The sequence below is a fragment of the Camelus dromedarius genome, chromosome 12 (assembly GCF_036321535.1).
Source record: "Camelus dromedarius isolate mCamDro1 chromosome 12, mCamDro1.pat, whole genome shotgun sequence".
NCBI classification, from domain to species: domain Eukaryota; kingdom Metazoa; phylum Chordata; class Mammalia; order Artiodactyla; family Camelidae; genus Camelus; species Camelus dromedarius.
Window position 1 is genome coordinate 14,700,976 of NC_087447.1, and position 14,323 is coordinate 14,715,298.

Here is a 14,323-nt window from a genome sequence, read left to right on the forward strand (position 1 = left end):
ATATTGAATGAATGTTATGATGCAGAAATTGTCCTTTGAATTACAAGTGTAGGAAAGATTTAGAAGCATATAAAGGCATCAAACATTAATTCTCACATTAATCTGTAAATATAGGATAAGTCCAATCCATCAATTTTATTTCATTTATCTCATTAGCTCATTCTGTATTAGAGGTTTTTAATACAGCTTCTGCAGATTCCCCTACAAGTGATCTTCAGGAGGTCTGTCTGCCATTGAAATTGCAAAATTCTATGGGCATAAAAAATATGGGGATTTTTTTTGTTGGTTCAGTGATCCCTCATCTTAATCGAATTTTCAAGGCATCTCTGACCCCAGTATGTCTCAGAACCACTATTCTAAACCCTTACATGGTGTATTATTTTTTTATTTGCTTTTAGGCTGGTGGGCCACCAAAGAAGGGGAAACCAGCTGCACTAGGAGGCACAGGGAGCACTGGAACCAAGAACAAGAAAGCATTGGAGACTAAAGAAATAGTGGAGCCTGAGCTCTCGGTCAGTATTACACAGTATGCCTCAAACTCAAAACCTTGCAAAGTCAATTCCTATGATGAGACTGGAGTTTTTTCTGTGCTGAGTTCTGTAACATATAGTTAACTGATACGTTTTTAGCTTATGAAAACTGTACTTTAGACAAACTTCTTCTTTATGCTAGTATAATAAAATCCTCAGATACTAAAAAAACACACCTATGGGAGTGTTCTTGTAGTTTTGGCTGGGGTATTCTTATGTTCTTGCCATCTGTTTCCTTAAGCAATTGTTAATGTTGATGTTTTGTATCTTACAGATAGAAGTATGTGAAGAAAAAGCTTCAGCTGTCCTTCCTGCTACCTGTATACAGCTTCTAGATAGCAGTAACTGGAAGGAAAGGCTGGCCTGTATGGAAGAGTTCCAAAAGGTAGGTGCCCAGAAGTGAGCTGAGTGTGCAAGAAAATTACATTATATAGAAGTGATGCAGTTGATATCTGAAGGACTAGTCCTAATTGTTATGTTCTGTAACCAGTAAACGTGTTTTGCAGTGTGTTAAGGTGGGGTTTTTTGTTTGTTTTTTAACTGTGTGGTGTTTATCTTTTAATATCTGCTTTTTGTGGCTTCTGTCTTCTCATAACAGTGATTACTTGAGACAATTAGGTTTATTCTGAATTATAAGGCTTAGATGAATTTTAATATTATTGGATTTGTTCCTTAAACTTACTCAGCAAACAGGTCTCTTCACTTAAACCACCCCTTATCCATTTCTATGTTCCCCTTTTTGTTGTCACGATTCTTAAAATAATAGACATTATCACTTGGTATGAGAAGCTTTTAAAGGTCTGTGTGGGACAGGAGCATGGTAGTTCATGTTGGCATGCACTTTCTGATTCTAATGAGGAAGGGTTTGCAGAAACTGAAAGAGGGCTGGGACTTGAGGCAGGAGAACTGGCTTCCGGTCTTAAAGATCCACCACTCAGATTTAGGCCTAAGTTTGTGCTTCTTGGAAATCTGATTCTTAAATGCTCTAACCTACTCTACTTTGCTATGTTTTTAGGAAAATCAAATAAGTCAAAATATGTATAAGCAGTTTCTGCCATACAGTTGGCAAATTAAAACTGTTACTATTTACTTTCCTTGGAGGAAATCATTTGTGAATTCCTGAAATGTGAAAAAAAAGGTTTCAGTGATACTGCTGTTATAGCCATATACCAAACATACAACTTAAGAAACAAAGCATTATAACAGAAACTAAATAAGCCCTCTGTATGACCAACCTCATTTCCATTCCCCTCCCTCCTTCAGAGGTAAGCACTTACTTGATTTTGGTATATACTGTTCCCTTGGAACTAATCATTAATCCCTTAACTCTCTTGTTTTATGTCAAGGCTGTTGAGCTAATGGACCGAACAGAAATGCCATGCCAGGCATTAGTGAGGATGCTGGCCAAGAAACCTGGATGGAAAGAAACTAATTTTCAGGTATTTTTTAATTGGAGATTTAATGTATTTTTATTGAAGTAATTTTTATTTTATCATCCTTTAGAGTATTAGGTATAGGTTTGATAGTGATTTTAAGCTTGTTATTCTTTTTTTTTTTAATCACTCAGCCAATGTGTCACCTAATTTTAGATGAGCAGTGGAATGTATGCTTTTTGATTAAACACATGACTGTAACTTTGTGCGTTTAGAAGCTTGTATATACAAATACTTGTTTGTATAATTCATATGTGTGCATTTTTCTTATTGTTTACACCTAGAAGCTCTCTAATCTTTAAATATCCAAGGGAGGGATAAACAGTGAGATAGCTTTCCTATCTGTTTGAATAAAAAATACAGTCTTTAAATTGCCAATAAAAATTTACCACATAATCCGGTTTAATTCACTAATAATGGAGATGAAATTGAGCAGTACCATTATCTACCCCTAAAAGTATGTGTAAAAGGGAGGTATAGAAATGTAGTACACAAAGGAAAATGAAAAAGGAGCTTTCTCCTCTAGACATGCATAGGACCTGATGAGAAACAGAAGTTTGAAATGTATCAGGTTTATTTTCGGCTTCCTTGCGAGTCTCTTCTTTACTTCTGTTCCACCATCTCTTGTTCTCTCTTGAGGATCCTTAGCTCGCTTGCACACTGTGTTCCCTTAGCGCTGTGATACAGCACCTCATCTGTACCATCCAGCTCCACACAGGCCTCCCATGCCAGAGAGTTCTTGCGCTGCCTTCTTCCCCTCATACCACCGCTTTTAAAACTCCCTTTCATGCAGCTTCTCAGATAGATGAAGGAAGCACAACTGATTTGAGCTAATACTCTTCTGTGTGTTAGACCCATAATAAGAGAAGATTTTATATATATTTTTCTTTATAACAACTTTATTGAGCATATAAAACTGTTTTAGAGGGTACAGTGCAGCTGTTTCTAGTCCATTCACAGTTCTGCAACTCCCACCACTATACAATTTTAGAATATTTTCATTGCCCCAAAAGGAAACTATTTTCCTTTTCCTCCCCAAGTCCCCACCCCTGGTCCCTGGCAACTGTTAATCTACTTTCTCTCTCTATGGATTACTTCTCCTGGACATTTCATGTAAATAGAATGATGTGGCCTTTTGTAGCTTTTACAAGGATCATCCAAATTATAGCATATATCAACTCTACATTCTTTTTTATTGCTAAACAGTATTCCACTGTGTGGATATAAAACATTTTATTTACCCATTCCCAAGTTGATGAGTATTTGCATTGTTTCCACTTTGGGGCTGTTGTGAATACTGCTGCCATGAACAAGTGTACAAGTTTTTGTGTGAACACTTTTGTGTGTGTGTGTGTGTGTGTGTGTATACCTAGAAATGGAATTGCTGGGTCTTATGGTAACTCCGTGTTTAACTTTTTGAGGAACTGCCAGACTGTTTTCAGAAACAGCTGCACCATTTTATATTTGCACTAGCAGTGCAAGAGAGTTCCAATTTCTCTACTTCCTCTCCAGTGCTTGTTATTTAAATATTCTAACAGGACAAAGGGGATTATTTATGGGCAAAAGAGTCTGAAGTCCCATACCTCTGCCATCATTACATTAACTTTTCCACAATTTCTTCCATTCTTCCACTTAAAAATCTACAGTTTCTTTAAATCTCCCAAGTTCTGTTGGATGTGTATGTACGTAAAGGCTGTAAATTTTTGTGGGCATCTCTATAGGAGCTCTGAGTTAGTGTGGTCATTTATTACATATTTTAGGATGTGTACTCAGTACTATATGCAAATAACTATAAGAGGAGGAGAATATAGAAATATTTTTCAGTTCATATACTTTCCACGTAACAATGCTTGTTAATATTTTAAAACACTGAGTGGTTTGGTTTTTTTCTCTCGTAGTTTTCAGTTAGCTACTATATATAATAACAAAGGATTAAAAAGTATCTTCCTTCTTGGTTTAAAATTCTAGTTTTAGTTTGGTCAGAGTTAGCAGTCCCTAACTCTGTTACATCCTCAGGCTGCTATAAAAAATAAGGAAGTAAATAAATGTCTTTGGCTTACTCATAACTATGATACTTATCCTTGTTCAGGTGATGCAGATGAAGCTTCACATAGTTGCTTTGATTGCCCAGAAGGGAAATTTTTCCAAAACTTCAGCTCAGATTGCCTTAGATGGCCTTGTAGACAAGATTGGAGACGTGAAATGTGGAAACAATGCAAAAGAAGCTATGACAGCAATAGCTGAAGCTTGTATGTTGCCATGGACAGCTGAACAGGTTAGTGGCCTAGAGCTCTCTTTCCTCAAGTTTTCCCAGTTTTTTCCCCAGATTTTAATTTAAAATTACTAGTTAAACTTTAGTTCTTTTCTTCATCATTTAAAATTGTGTTTGATGCTATATTTTTATTTTTACCTTTAGTAATACACTGTTGCCTAATAATTAAAATTGTCTTAGTCAAGAATATTCTAAGAATGAGAATAATTTTGTCTTAAGACATAATAATCCAAAGTGATCACTAATGAAGAGTTGTAAACAGTCCAGGATGTTTTTAATACTACTGTCACTTAGTCATTTTCCTGCGTAAGTTAAATATTTCGTTCCTAAGGCATGCTTGCAGTTGTTTTAGCATCAGAAAAACCATGCCTAATCTACTTCTGCCTTAATGTCATGCTATATTTTTATGAGAAATATGAGAGAAAACACAAATCTGTTTTTGTTTTTGTTTTGTTTTGTTTTCTGCTCCAGGTTATGTCGATGGCTTTCTCACAAAAGAATCCCAAGAATCAGTCAGAAACTCTGAATTGGCTATCAAATGCAATAAAAGAATTTGGTTTTTCTGGGTAAGTCAGAAAGAAGTCAGAGTACATGTTTTGCTAGTGTCTCTAATTGGTGACTATATTTGTTGTAGCTATCTCAGCTTATTTCTGAGAAGCCAGAACTGGCTTATCTAATTTATATAAAACAAAACCACTTTTGGTTCCTCAAAAGCCTAAATTGCTTTCTGCTCCTGCATTTTGACATCCACTAACATCAGAGTTCTCTTAAGTTATTTTTCCTCCAGTACTTAACAACTGTCTCACAGAAAAGCCAATTCCAAGGATTTCTAGTCAAATATATTTGGAAATTAATACATAAAATGACATTTTTTTACAGATCTGTAGTGCACATTGGAAAATTAAATGCTCTCAGAAGTCCTGCAGTAGAAACACTTGTTTAACCCATTGTTTCCCAAAGTTAATATGCATATTGAACACATTTGTTTACGGTCGACTCCCTTCATCTGTGGTTTTGCCTTCCAAAGTTTCAGTTACCTGTGATCAACTGCAGTCAAAACGCATTAAATGGAAAATTTCAGAAATAAACAGCTCATAAGTTTTAAATTGTGAGCCGTTCTGAGTAGCATGAAATCTGCTCTGTCCTGCTCGGAATATGAATCATCCCTTTGTCCACTGTTTCCTACCCATTAATCACTTAGTAGCTGTCTCAGTTATCATATCGACTCCTGCAGTACTGCAGTGCTCCTGTTCAAGGAACCCTTATTTTACTTAATAATGGCCCCAAAATGCAAGAGTAGTGATGCTGGAAATTTGGATATGCCAAAAAGAAGCTGTAAAGTGCTTCCTTTGAGTGGAAAAGTCAGAGTTCTCAACTCAATAAAGAAAGAAAAAAATAGTAAGCTAAGGTTGCTAAGATCTACAGTAAGCATAAATTTTCTATCCATGAAATTGTGAAGGGAAAAAAATCCATGATAGTTTCACTGTTGCACCTCAAACTGCAAAAGTTAGAAATGCTTAGTTAAGATGGAAAAGGCATTAAATTTGTGAATGGGAGACGTGAACAGAAAACACGTTCTGATTGATGGCAACGTGTTCCCCCTTTCAAAACATGGAGACTATTGAAAACTTCAGTAGGGGGTCCCCTGAAATAAATGACACCAAGCCATTTACTGCAAAAAAAGGATGGTTTCACAGATTCAGAAATAGGTTTGGACTGAAAAATATAAAAATTACTGGAGAGGTGCGTATGCCAGTGAAGAAGCCACTGCCACATTTCTGGTAGAGTTGAAGAAATTGAGAAAGACCACATTCATGTAACTTTTATTGCAGTATTTTCTAATTGTTCTGTTCTGTTATTAGCTATTATTGTTAATGTCTTACTGTATCTAATTTATTAATCAAAGTTTATCAAATGGATGTATGTATAGGAAAAAAGTACCGTATATATAGGATTCCATACTGTCCGTGGTTTTAGGTATCCACTGGGGGGTTTGGGATGTATCCCTTGAGGATAAGGGGGGAGTACTGTATTTTATTTAACAAGTTTATAGAGCTTAGTGGGGAGGATATAGCTCAAGTGGTAGAGCGCATACTTAGCATGCCCAAGGTCCTGTGTTCAAACCCCAGTACCTCCTCCAAATATAAATAAATAAATAAACCTAGTTACATCCCCCTCATAAAACAGAGAGGAAAAAAGCAAAATGAAAACTTTATAGAGCTTACTTTATGTCAGGCACTTTCTAAGTAATAATTCATTTGATTTACTCATGGTAAAAAAAAAACCATGTGAGGTATTGTTCTCTCCTTTTATAGATGAGGAAGCTAGGGCACAGAAAGCTTAAGTGATCTGCCCAAGTCACAGCTAGGAAGTGGCAAAGCCAAGATTTGAATCCAGGCATTCTGGTTCCAAGAGAGAATACTGTAACTGCTGTACTATGTTGCCTTTCTCTATGCCATGATGCTTTTCACAACAAGCCTCTTAATAGACCACTTGCAAAACAGTGTTCTGAGTTCTACTAAATGATGGTGTACTACTTTAAAAGTTATCATTTAAGTATCACTCAAGCACAGAATTGTTTGTTTTGTCAGTATCTGTGGTGTCCTCCTATAGTTGAGTGTATTGTTATAATCCCTTCTTAATTGTTTAATTTAATCTCTTGGCATGACAAGAAAGCCATGTGAATTTTCTTCTTTCTAATTCATCTGTGATCTTTCATTTATTCAACAACTACATATTGAGCATCTGTGATATCCCAGTCATTTGTTCCAGGCTCTTGGGAATATATCATGGACAAGATCAGATTCCTGCTTTCATAGGACCTATATTTGAGTAAGGAGAGATGACAATAAACAGTAACAAAAAAATACATCAGGAAGTATAAGAACAACAGGGTAAAAATAAAGCAAATAAAGAGTTAGGTGGTATCACCTTGGAGTGTTTCAGGTAGTGTTATTTTCTATAGGGTAGACAGGAATCTTTCCTGAAACAGTGACCTTGGAGCAGAGACCTTTAGGACATGAGGGAGCTAGCTATGACAATCTGAGAGAAAAACCATTCTAGATCAAGGAAACAGCAAGTGCAGAAGCCCTGTGGTAGGAGCACATGTGACATTTAAAAATAACAAGGAGTAATTGTTCTGAATGCAGCTAGAGTGGAATGAGTGAGGGGGTAGGGAGTGGTGGGAGATAAGACTGAAGAAAGAACAAGGGGCCAGGTCATGTAGAGCCTCAAAGTTTTGAATAAATTGGAAACCATTACAAAGTTTTGAATAAATTGGAAACCATTACAAAGTTTTGAGCAGAAGAGTAACAGGATTATTCAGAATATAGTCAGAGGACAGACAGTAAGGATCAAGGGCAGAAGCAGGGAGACTAATTAGTAGGCTGGTGAAATAATCCTGTCCAGTAATTATAGTGGCTTGGAAGTATTATGACTCAGAATATATTTTGAGAGTAAAACTAAACAGGATATTGGGTATGAAGGAGAGGGGAGTCAAGAATGGCCTGAAAGACTGGAAGAATGAAGTGGCTATTTACTGGGACAAGGAAGACTGTGGAAAGAACAGGTTTTGGGGTTGAGATGTAGACCATCAGGAGTTTGGTTTTGACAGATGTAGGACATTTACTAGACATAAAAATAGAAATGTCAGAAAAGCAGCTGGATATATGAATCTGAAGTTCAGAAGAGAGATCAACACTGGATTTAGGAGTAATTAGCATATAGATAGTATTTAAAGCTTACTTTGAGTGTAGAAACAGAATAGGTGAGACTTGGGACATACACAGAAGGAGCCAGTTCCAGAGTCTGTGTTTATAAAACTCCATTGAGTATTTTGAGGTTTTCATTTGTTTGTTTTTAATTCTAAATGTTGTTTCTTCTAGATTGAATGTGAAAGCTTTCATTAGCAATGTGAAGACAGCTCTTGCTGCAACAAACCCAGTGAGTACATACCAGCATATATAGGTACAATACAGCCATCTTTGTGGTTCTGTTCTGATCTGAAAAGTTCATTTTGTCCTGCCAGGCTGTGAGGACTTCTGCCATCACCTTGCTTGGTGTGATGTATCTGTACGTTGGTCCCTCTTTGCGAATGTTCTTTGAGGATGAGAAGCCTGCCCTCCTATCCCAGATAGATGCAGAATTTGAGAAGGTAAAGCTTCACAAATGATACAATCCATGGTGAACTTGTGAATGCTCATATTAGTTAAGTTTAAACTTTTAACTCTTTGGAATGAAGAATATGTATGTATATGCTTTTATATGTATAAAGTACCCCTGAGAAGAGTTCTTAAGAAGTTGATGACTTTCTGACAAAGAGAACTGGTTAGACTTAGTATAGGATGAAACGTTTTCCCCTGTGTATCCTTTGTGGCTTTGGAATATGAAACATTTTATATGTATTACTTTTTCAAAAAGCACACTAAATATAACATTAAAAATTATTTTAAATAAAAAAGAAACTTGACCTTCCTTGAGTAAACTTTTCAATTGAAATTCTAAGTTTTGGCAGACTTGCTCTGTATTGTCTTGGGCTTACAAGTCAAAAGACAATTTTATGATTGAAAAGTCAGATTCTAATAGGTTTGTATAAAAAAACCTTTTGTCACATAGTCTCAAAATTGGAATCTAGGAATTCAAATATGTGCTGTGTGAATTAAGTATTGTGAAGGAATATGAAAGTTTGACATGGGCACCATTCTCTACTTGTTTGCTCTCATATTCTTCATCAAGTTCGTTAGCCTTACTGACTTACTTGTGTGTAGATGCAAGGACAGAGCCCACCTGCTCCAACCAGAGGGATTTCCAAACACAGCACAATTGGCACAGATGAAGGGGAAGATGGAGACGAACCAGATGATGGGGGCAATGATGTTGTGGATCTTTTACCAAGGACAGAAATCAGGTAGATTTGTTGCTAATGATTTATTTGGTGTATTATGCTGAATTCTTAATGGTGCCTTCTGTTTCTCAGTAAAGGATATTCTATGACATCATTATTATTTTAGGCATCTTGGAATTAAGGATTCTGTCTTCTGTTTTTTCAGTGATAAAATCACTTCAGAGTTGGTGTCTAAGATTGGTGACAAAAATTGGAAGATCAGGAAAGAAGGCCTAGATGAAGTGGCAGGTATTATCAATGAAGCAAAATTTATCCAACCGAACATAGGTGAACTTCCAACTGCCTTGAAGGGTCGACTCAACGATTCCAATAAAATCTTGGTATGTAGAACATATGCCTATTCTTTTTCTCTCCCCTCTCTCCCCTGCAGGGGATTCCGTTTCAGTAATCTTCACCAGCAAAAAATGAGTGGTCACTTTATTGCTTTGAACTAGAAATAGTTTCCTTTAATTTCTTCAATGTGCCTCAAGGTGTATTGGTAGATGACAGGTTTATTAATCAAATTTTGATGAATCTCAGATTTGCTTTTTACAGGACTCTGATATTAAATTTTTTATATAAATACCACTTGTCATACACATAAGCTTAATTTTGAATTTTCAAATTTGAAATTTTATGTCAGAATTTTCTTAAACTAGGTTTTACCTTACTTTAAAATTTTAAAGCAGTAAAATCTCTGGTCTAAAATTTGAGTACTCCAGTCTTATGAACTGATGATAAAAGAGGAGGCCACCACTTAAAAAGTATTCATAAGCTGCTTAGAATCATAACAAGCTGATCTCCCTGTTTCTTAAGTAGGCCAGAAACTTCCTACTGCATTGACCACATAGCAGCAAACTTGCAAATCTTTGAACACAGCTTGCTTATGATTTGAACATAACTTGTTGGCCCTTCCCACTCAGGTGCAGCAGACATTGAATATCCTCCAGCAATTGGCAGTAGCCATGGGCCCAAACATCAAGCAACATGTGAAGAACTTAGGCATTCCTATCATCACAGTCCTTGGAGACAGCAAGGTAAACCTGACTCTTTTTACCACAGCTCCATTCTGGAATAGGCCAGCCACATTCTTGGGCTAATAGTAGTTCTCTTCTTAAAAGTCAAGTAGGCATGTAAACAGCTTATAAACTCTGGAAAGAAGAGAATATTAGAAGGAAAGTACTAAACATTTTTACCTTCCAGGCAGTATTAAGGTGACCAGATATCTCACTTACTAGCTTTATGACCCTTAGATAAGTTATTTATCATCTTTTTCTTTTTAACATTTTTTTATTGAGTTACAGTCATTTTACAATGTTGTGTCAAATTTCAGTGTAGAGCACAATTTTTCAGTTACACATGAACATATACATATTCATTGTCACATTTTTTTTTGCTGTGAACTACAACAAGATCTTGTATATATTTCCCTGTCCTATACAGGATAATCTTGTTTATCTATTCTACATTTTGAAATCCCAGTCTGTCCCTTCCCACCCCCCGCGATAAGTTATTTATCATCGAGGTTCATTTTCTTTATCCATGAAATTTAATTCTAACAATTAAATGAGAATCTGTACATACAGTACTTATACCTGTTTCATATAATATGCACTCAAAAAAATGGTTGCTATTATGATTATGATATCATTGTTAAAAGTATTGGTATAAAGACTGAATAAATATGTGAATTTTGGGATCATGTATTTATTGCCTGCCTTTTTTCCCTGAACTACTAGAGCAGGGCCTCCCAGTACTTCAATAAGATAGTTATAGCTTCACAGTCTAGAATTTGTCTCATTGAAAGTTGCAAGCCTCTTCTATTTATCCCTAGGTTGAATATTTGAATGAATCTTTATTTTTGTGTAGTTCATTTAATTAGAGGAATTGAGCTATTTTAGTATTTTTCATGTCAATAAGTCCTCATTCTATGAGTACAAATTAATATAAAAACGTAAGTGTTCAATGAAGTTGTTAATAATTTCTGTCTAACCACTATGAGTTCTCCAACATGTAGAATTACATTCTTTAGCAGATAACCATGGACATAAGAGTCCCTAGAGAGTCAGGAAACGAAACCTAAGCAGTTATTCCTCTAACATGGCATTTTATGCCCAGGTCACTGTTTTGCCTAATTAACTGAGTATAGGACCTTTACAGTTTGTAGTTTCTACTTTGGAGTTTTAATACAACCATAGGGCCACATGCTGTTTCAAAGGAGATGAAGTATGTTCCAAGTATGTTCATGTGGGCCTTAGAGAAACCTCCATTGTTTATGTTCACAAAGTAACAGGCTTTTCACTCTCTACCTCCAACTCATAGTTGATATTATCTTTACTAATGCTCTCGTCCATTCAGAACAATGTTCGAGCTGCTGCTCTAGCAACTGTGAATGCTTGGGCAGAACAGACTGGCATGAAGGAATGGCTGGAGGGGGAAGATCTTTCTGAAGAGCTCAAAAAGGAAAATCCTTTCTTGAGGCAAGAGGTTAGTACTACAAATATGATGTGCTTTACTCATGTCTTTTACCTTCATAGAGGCCTGGACCTTTGTAATCACTATACTTATATGGATAGAATGAGTTCCATCATAAAACAGCTAATAAAATGAAACCACATCCCTTGAGCTTTTTTATTCATTTACTTGTTTTTCTTTTCATTTGCCTTTTTAACAATAAAACTTTTTAAAGGACTAGCCTTTTGTGAAATTTTCTCTTTTCTTGAACTCTTAAATGGTAAAATAAGACGTTTTAATCACAACATAAAAATAGAGTTCAACATTCAAAACTCTATTAATGTAATCCATCATACCAACAGGCCAAAGAAGTCATAAAATCATATCAGTTGACACACACACACAAAAAAGATTTGAGAAAATTTAACACCTATTCATGATTTAAAACTCAGCATAGTAATAGAAGAGAATTACCTCAACTTGATAAAAAAAAATCTGCAAAAAACCTCTATAGATGATAATATGCTTAATGGTGAAAGACTGGCTGCTTCCCCCTAAGATCAGGAACAAAGCAAGAATGTCCACTTTCACTACTGTTACTCAGCATAGTACTAGAAGTTCTAGTCACTGCAATAAGGCAAGAAAAAGAAATGAAGGGCATACAAATTGGAAAAAGAACAAATAAAGCTATTCCTAATTGCAGATAACATAACTATCTACATAGAAAACCCTGGGAAATCTATAGGTAAACTCCTAGAACTAACAAATGAGTTCAGTGAGATTTTACAGGATGTAATATAAATATACAAAAGTCAATCGCTTTTTTTATAATACATTGAACATGTGGAAACCAAAGTTATAAACACAGTGCCATTTATAGTTGCTCCAAAGAAAGTGAAATCCTTAGATATACACTTAACAAAACAAAATAAAAAGTAAGTATACTGACAATTACAGAATACTGATGAAGAGTCCAAGGAAGACCCAAATAGACGTAGAGACATGCCATGTTTGTCGATTGGAAGACTCAACATAGTAGAGATATTTGTTCTATATATTTAATGTATACATAATTGATCTATGCATTTAATGTAATTCCTGTCAAATTCTGGCAAGTTTTTTTTTTAAGACAAAGTCAAGATTATTCTGAAATTTATATTTCAGCTAAAACAATCTTGACAAAGAAAAAATAGGGAAAAAAATCACTATTATATACATATTAAGGCTTACTAAATTACTAAAGTAATCAAGACACTGTGATGATGGGGGAATGGGAAGGGGAGGATAGAGACAGATCAGTGGAACTGAAGAGGGAACCCAGAAATAGACCTACACAAATGTGAGCAACTGATTTTTGACAGTTACCTAAGTAATTCAGTGAAGGAAGTGTGGCCTTTTCAGCAAATGATGCTGGAGCAATTGACATCCATAGACAAAAAAATAAACCCTGACCTAAACCTTACATCTTACCAAAATTAACTCAAAATGTATCATGAGCTTGAACGTTGAACATAAAACTATAGGACTTTTAGAAGTAATGTAGGAGAAATATATATTCTTCAGGATATAGAAATTCTTAAGGCAAAGAATTCTTAGACTTGACACCAAAACCACAATTCATTAAAGGAAAAATTAATAAATTAGACCTCATCAAAATTAAGAACTGTTGCCTGCAAAAGACCATGTGAAGATGAAAAGATAAACTACAGAATGGGATAAAATATTTGCAAACTCTATATCCAATAAAAGACTATTATCTAGAATATGTATATATATATATAGATAGATCTCTCAAAAGTCAATAGTATAAAAAAATCTAATTATAAAATTGGCAGAAGACATCAACAGACACTTCTCTGAAGAAGATATACAGATGGCAAATAAACCTATGAAAGATGTTCAACATTATTGGCCATCAAGGAAATGCAAATAAAAAAAAAAAGGAAATGCAAATAAAAGTACAATGAGATATCACAGTTACCAGTATTACTAAAATAAAAAGTAGTGATAACACTGAATGCTGGCAAGGATATCCTTGGAGAAACTTGAACACTCTCCTGGTGGAAATATAAAATGGTTTAGCCACTCTAGAAAACAATTTGGCAGTTCTTATAAAACTAAACATGTAGTTACTATATGACCCAACAAATCTTGGACATTTATTCTGGAAAAATGAAAATATGTTTGCACAAAAGCTTATGTACAATTGTTCATAGCAACTGATTCATAATAGCCCAAATCTGGAAACAGCCCAGATATCTTTCAACAGGTGAATGTTTTAACAAACTATTGTATATCCATATTTGTAATACTATTTAGCAATAAAAGAAACAAATCACTGATGCATGCAACAAGTTAGATAAATCTCCAAGGAATTATACTGAGTGACAAAAGCCATTCCCAAACAGTTACATACTATATGATCCCACTTATATAACTTTGAAATCTCATATTTTACAAATGGATAACAGATTAGTGGTTACCAGGGATTTAGGTGAGGAGGGAGGGGTAGGAGGGATGGGGGTGCGGTTGTAAAAGAGGCAACACCTAGGATCCTTGGGATGGAACTGTTCAAAATTTTGACTGTGGTGGTGGATACGTTAACACACACAAAATTGTAGAGAACTAAATACATACACGTACACAAATGAGAAAAAGTCAAACTGGGGCAATCTGAATATGATCAGTGGATTGTGTATCAATGTCAATATCCTGGTTGTGATGCTTTATTATGGTTTCATGAAGTGCTACT

The 14,323-nt window shown here is 35.3% G+C and overlaps 1 protein-coding gene across 3 annotated transcripts in view; it reads left to right on the forward strand.

The window, feature by feature from the left end:
• Positions 1-14,323, forward strand: part of CKAP5 (cytoskeleton associated protein 5) — an 89,780-nt gene that overhangs the window by 50,036 nt on the left and 25,421 nt on the right. For all 3 annotated transcript variants that reach the window (XM_011000653.3, XM_011000656.3, XM_011000654.3), the window contains exons 14-24: positions 399-512; positions 805-915; positions 1,877-1,969; positions 4,053-4,238; positions 4,707-4,801; positions 8,120-8,177; positions 8,263-8,388; positions 9,002-9,141; positions 9,284-9,458; positions 10,041-10,154; positions 11,476-11,604. In XM_011000653.3, coding sequence (XP_010998955.1) covers positions 399-512; positions 805-915; positions 1,877-1,969; positions 4,053-4,238; positions 4,707-4,801; positions 8,120-8,177; positions 8,263-8,388; positions 9,002-9,141; positions 9,284-9,458; positions 10,041-10,154; positions 11,476-11,604 — 1,341 coding nt within the window. The remainder of the gene's footprint in view (positions 1-398; positions 513-804; positions 916-1,876; positions 1,970-4,052; positions 4,239-4,706; positions 4,802-8,119; positions 8,178-8,262; positions 8,389-9,001; positions 9,142-9,283; positions 9,459-10,040; positions 10,155-11,475; positions 11,605-14,323) is intronic.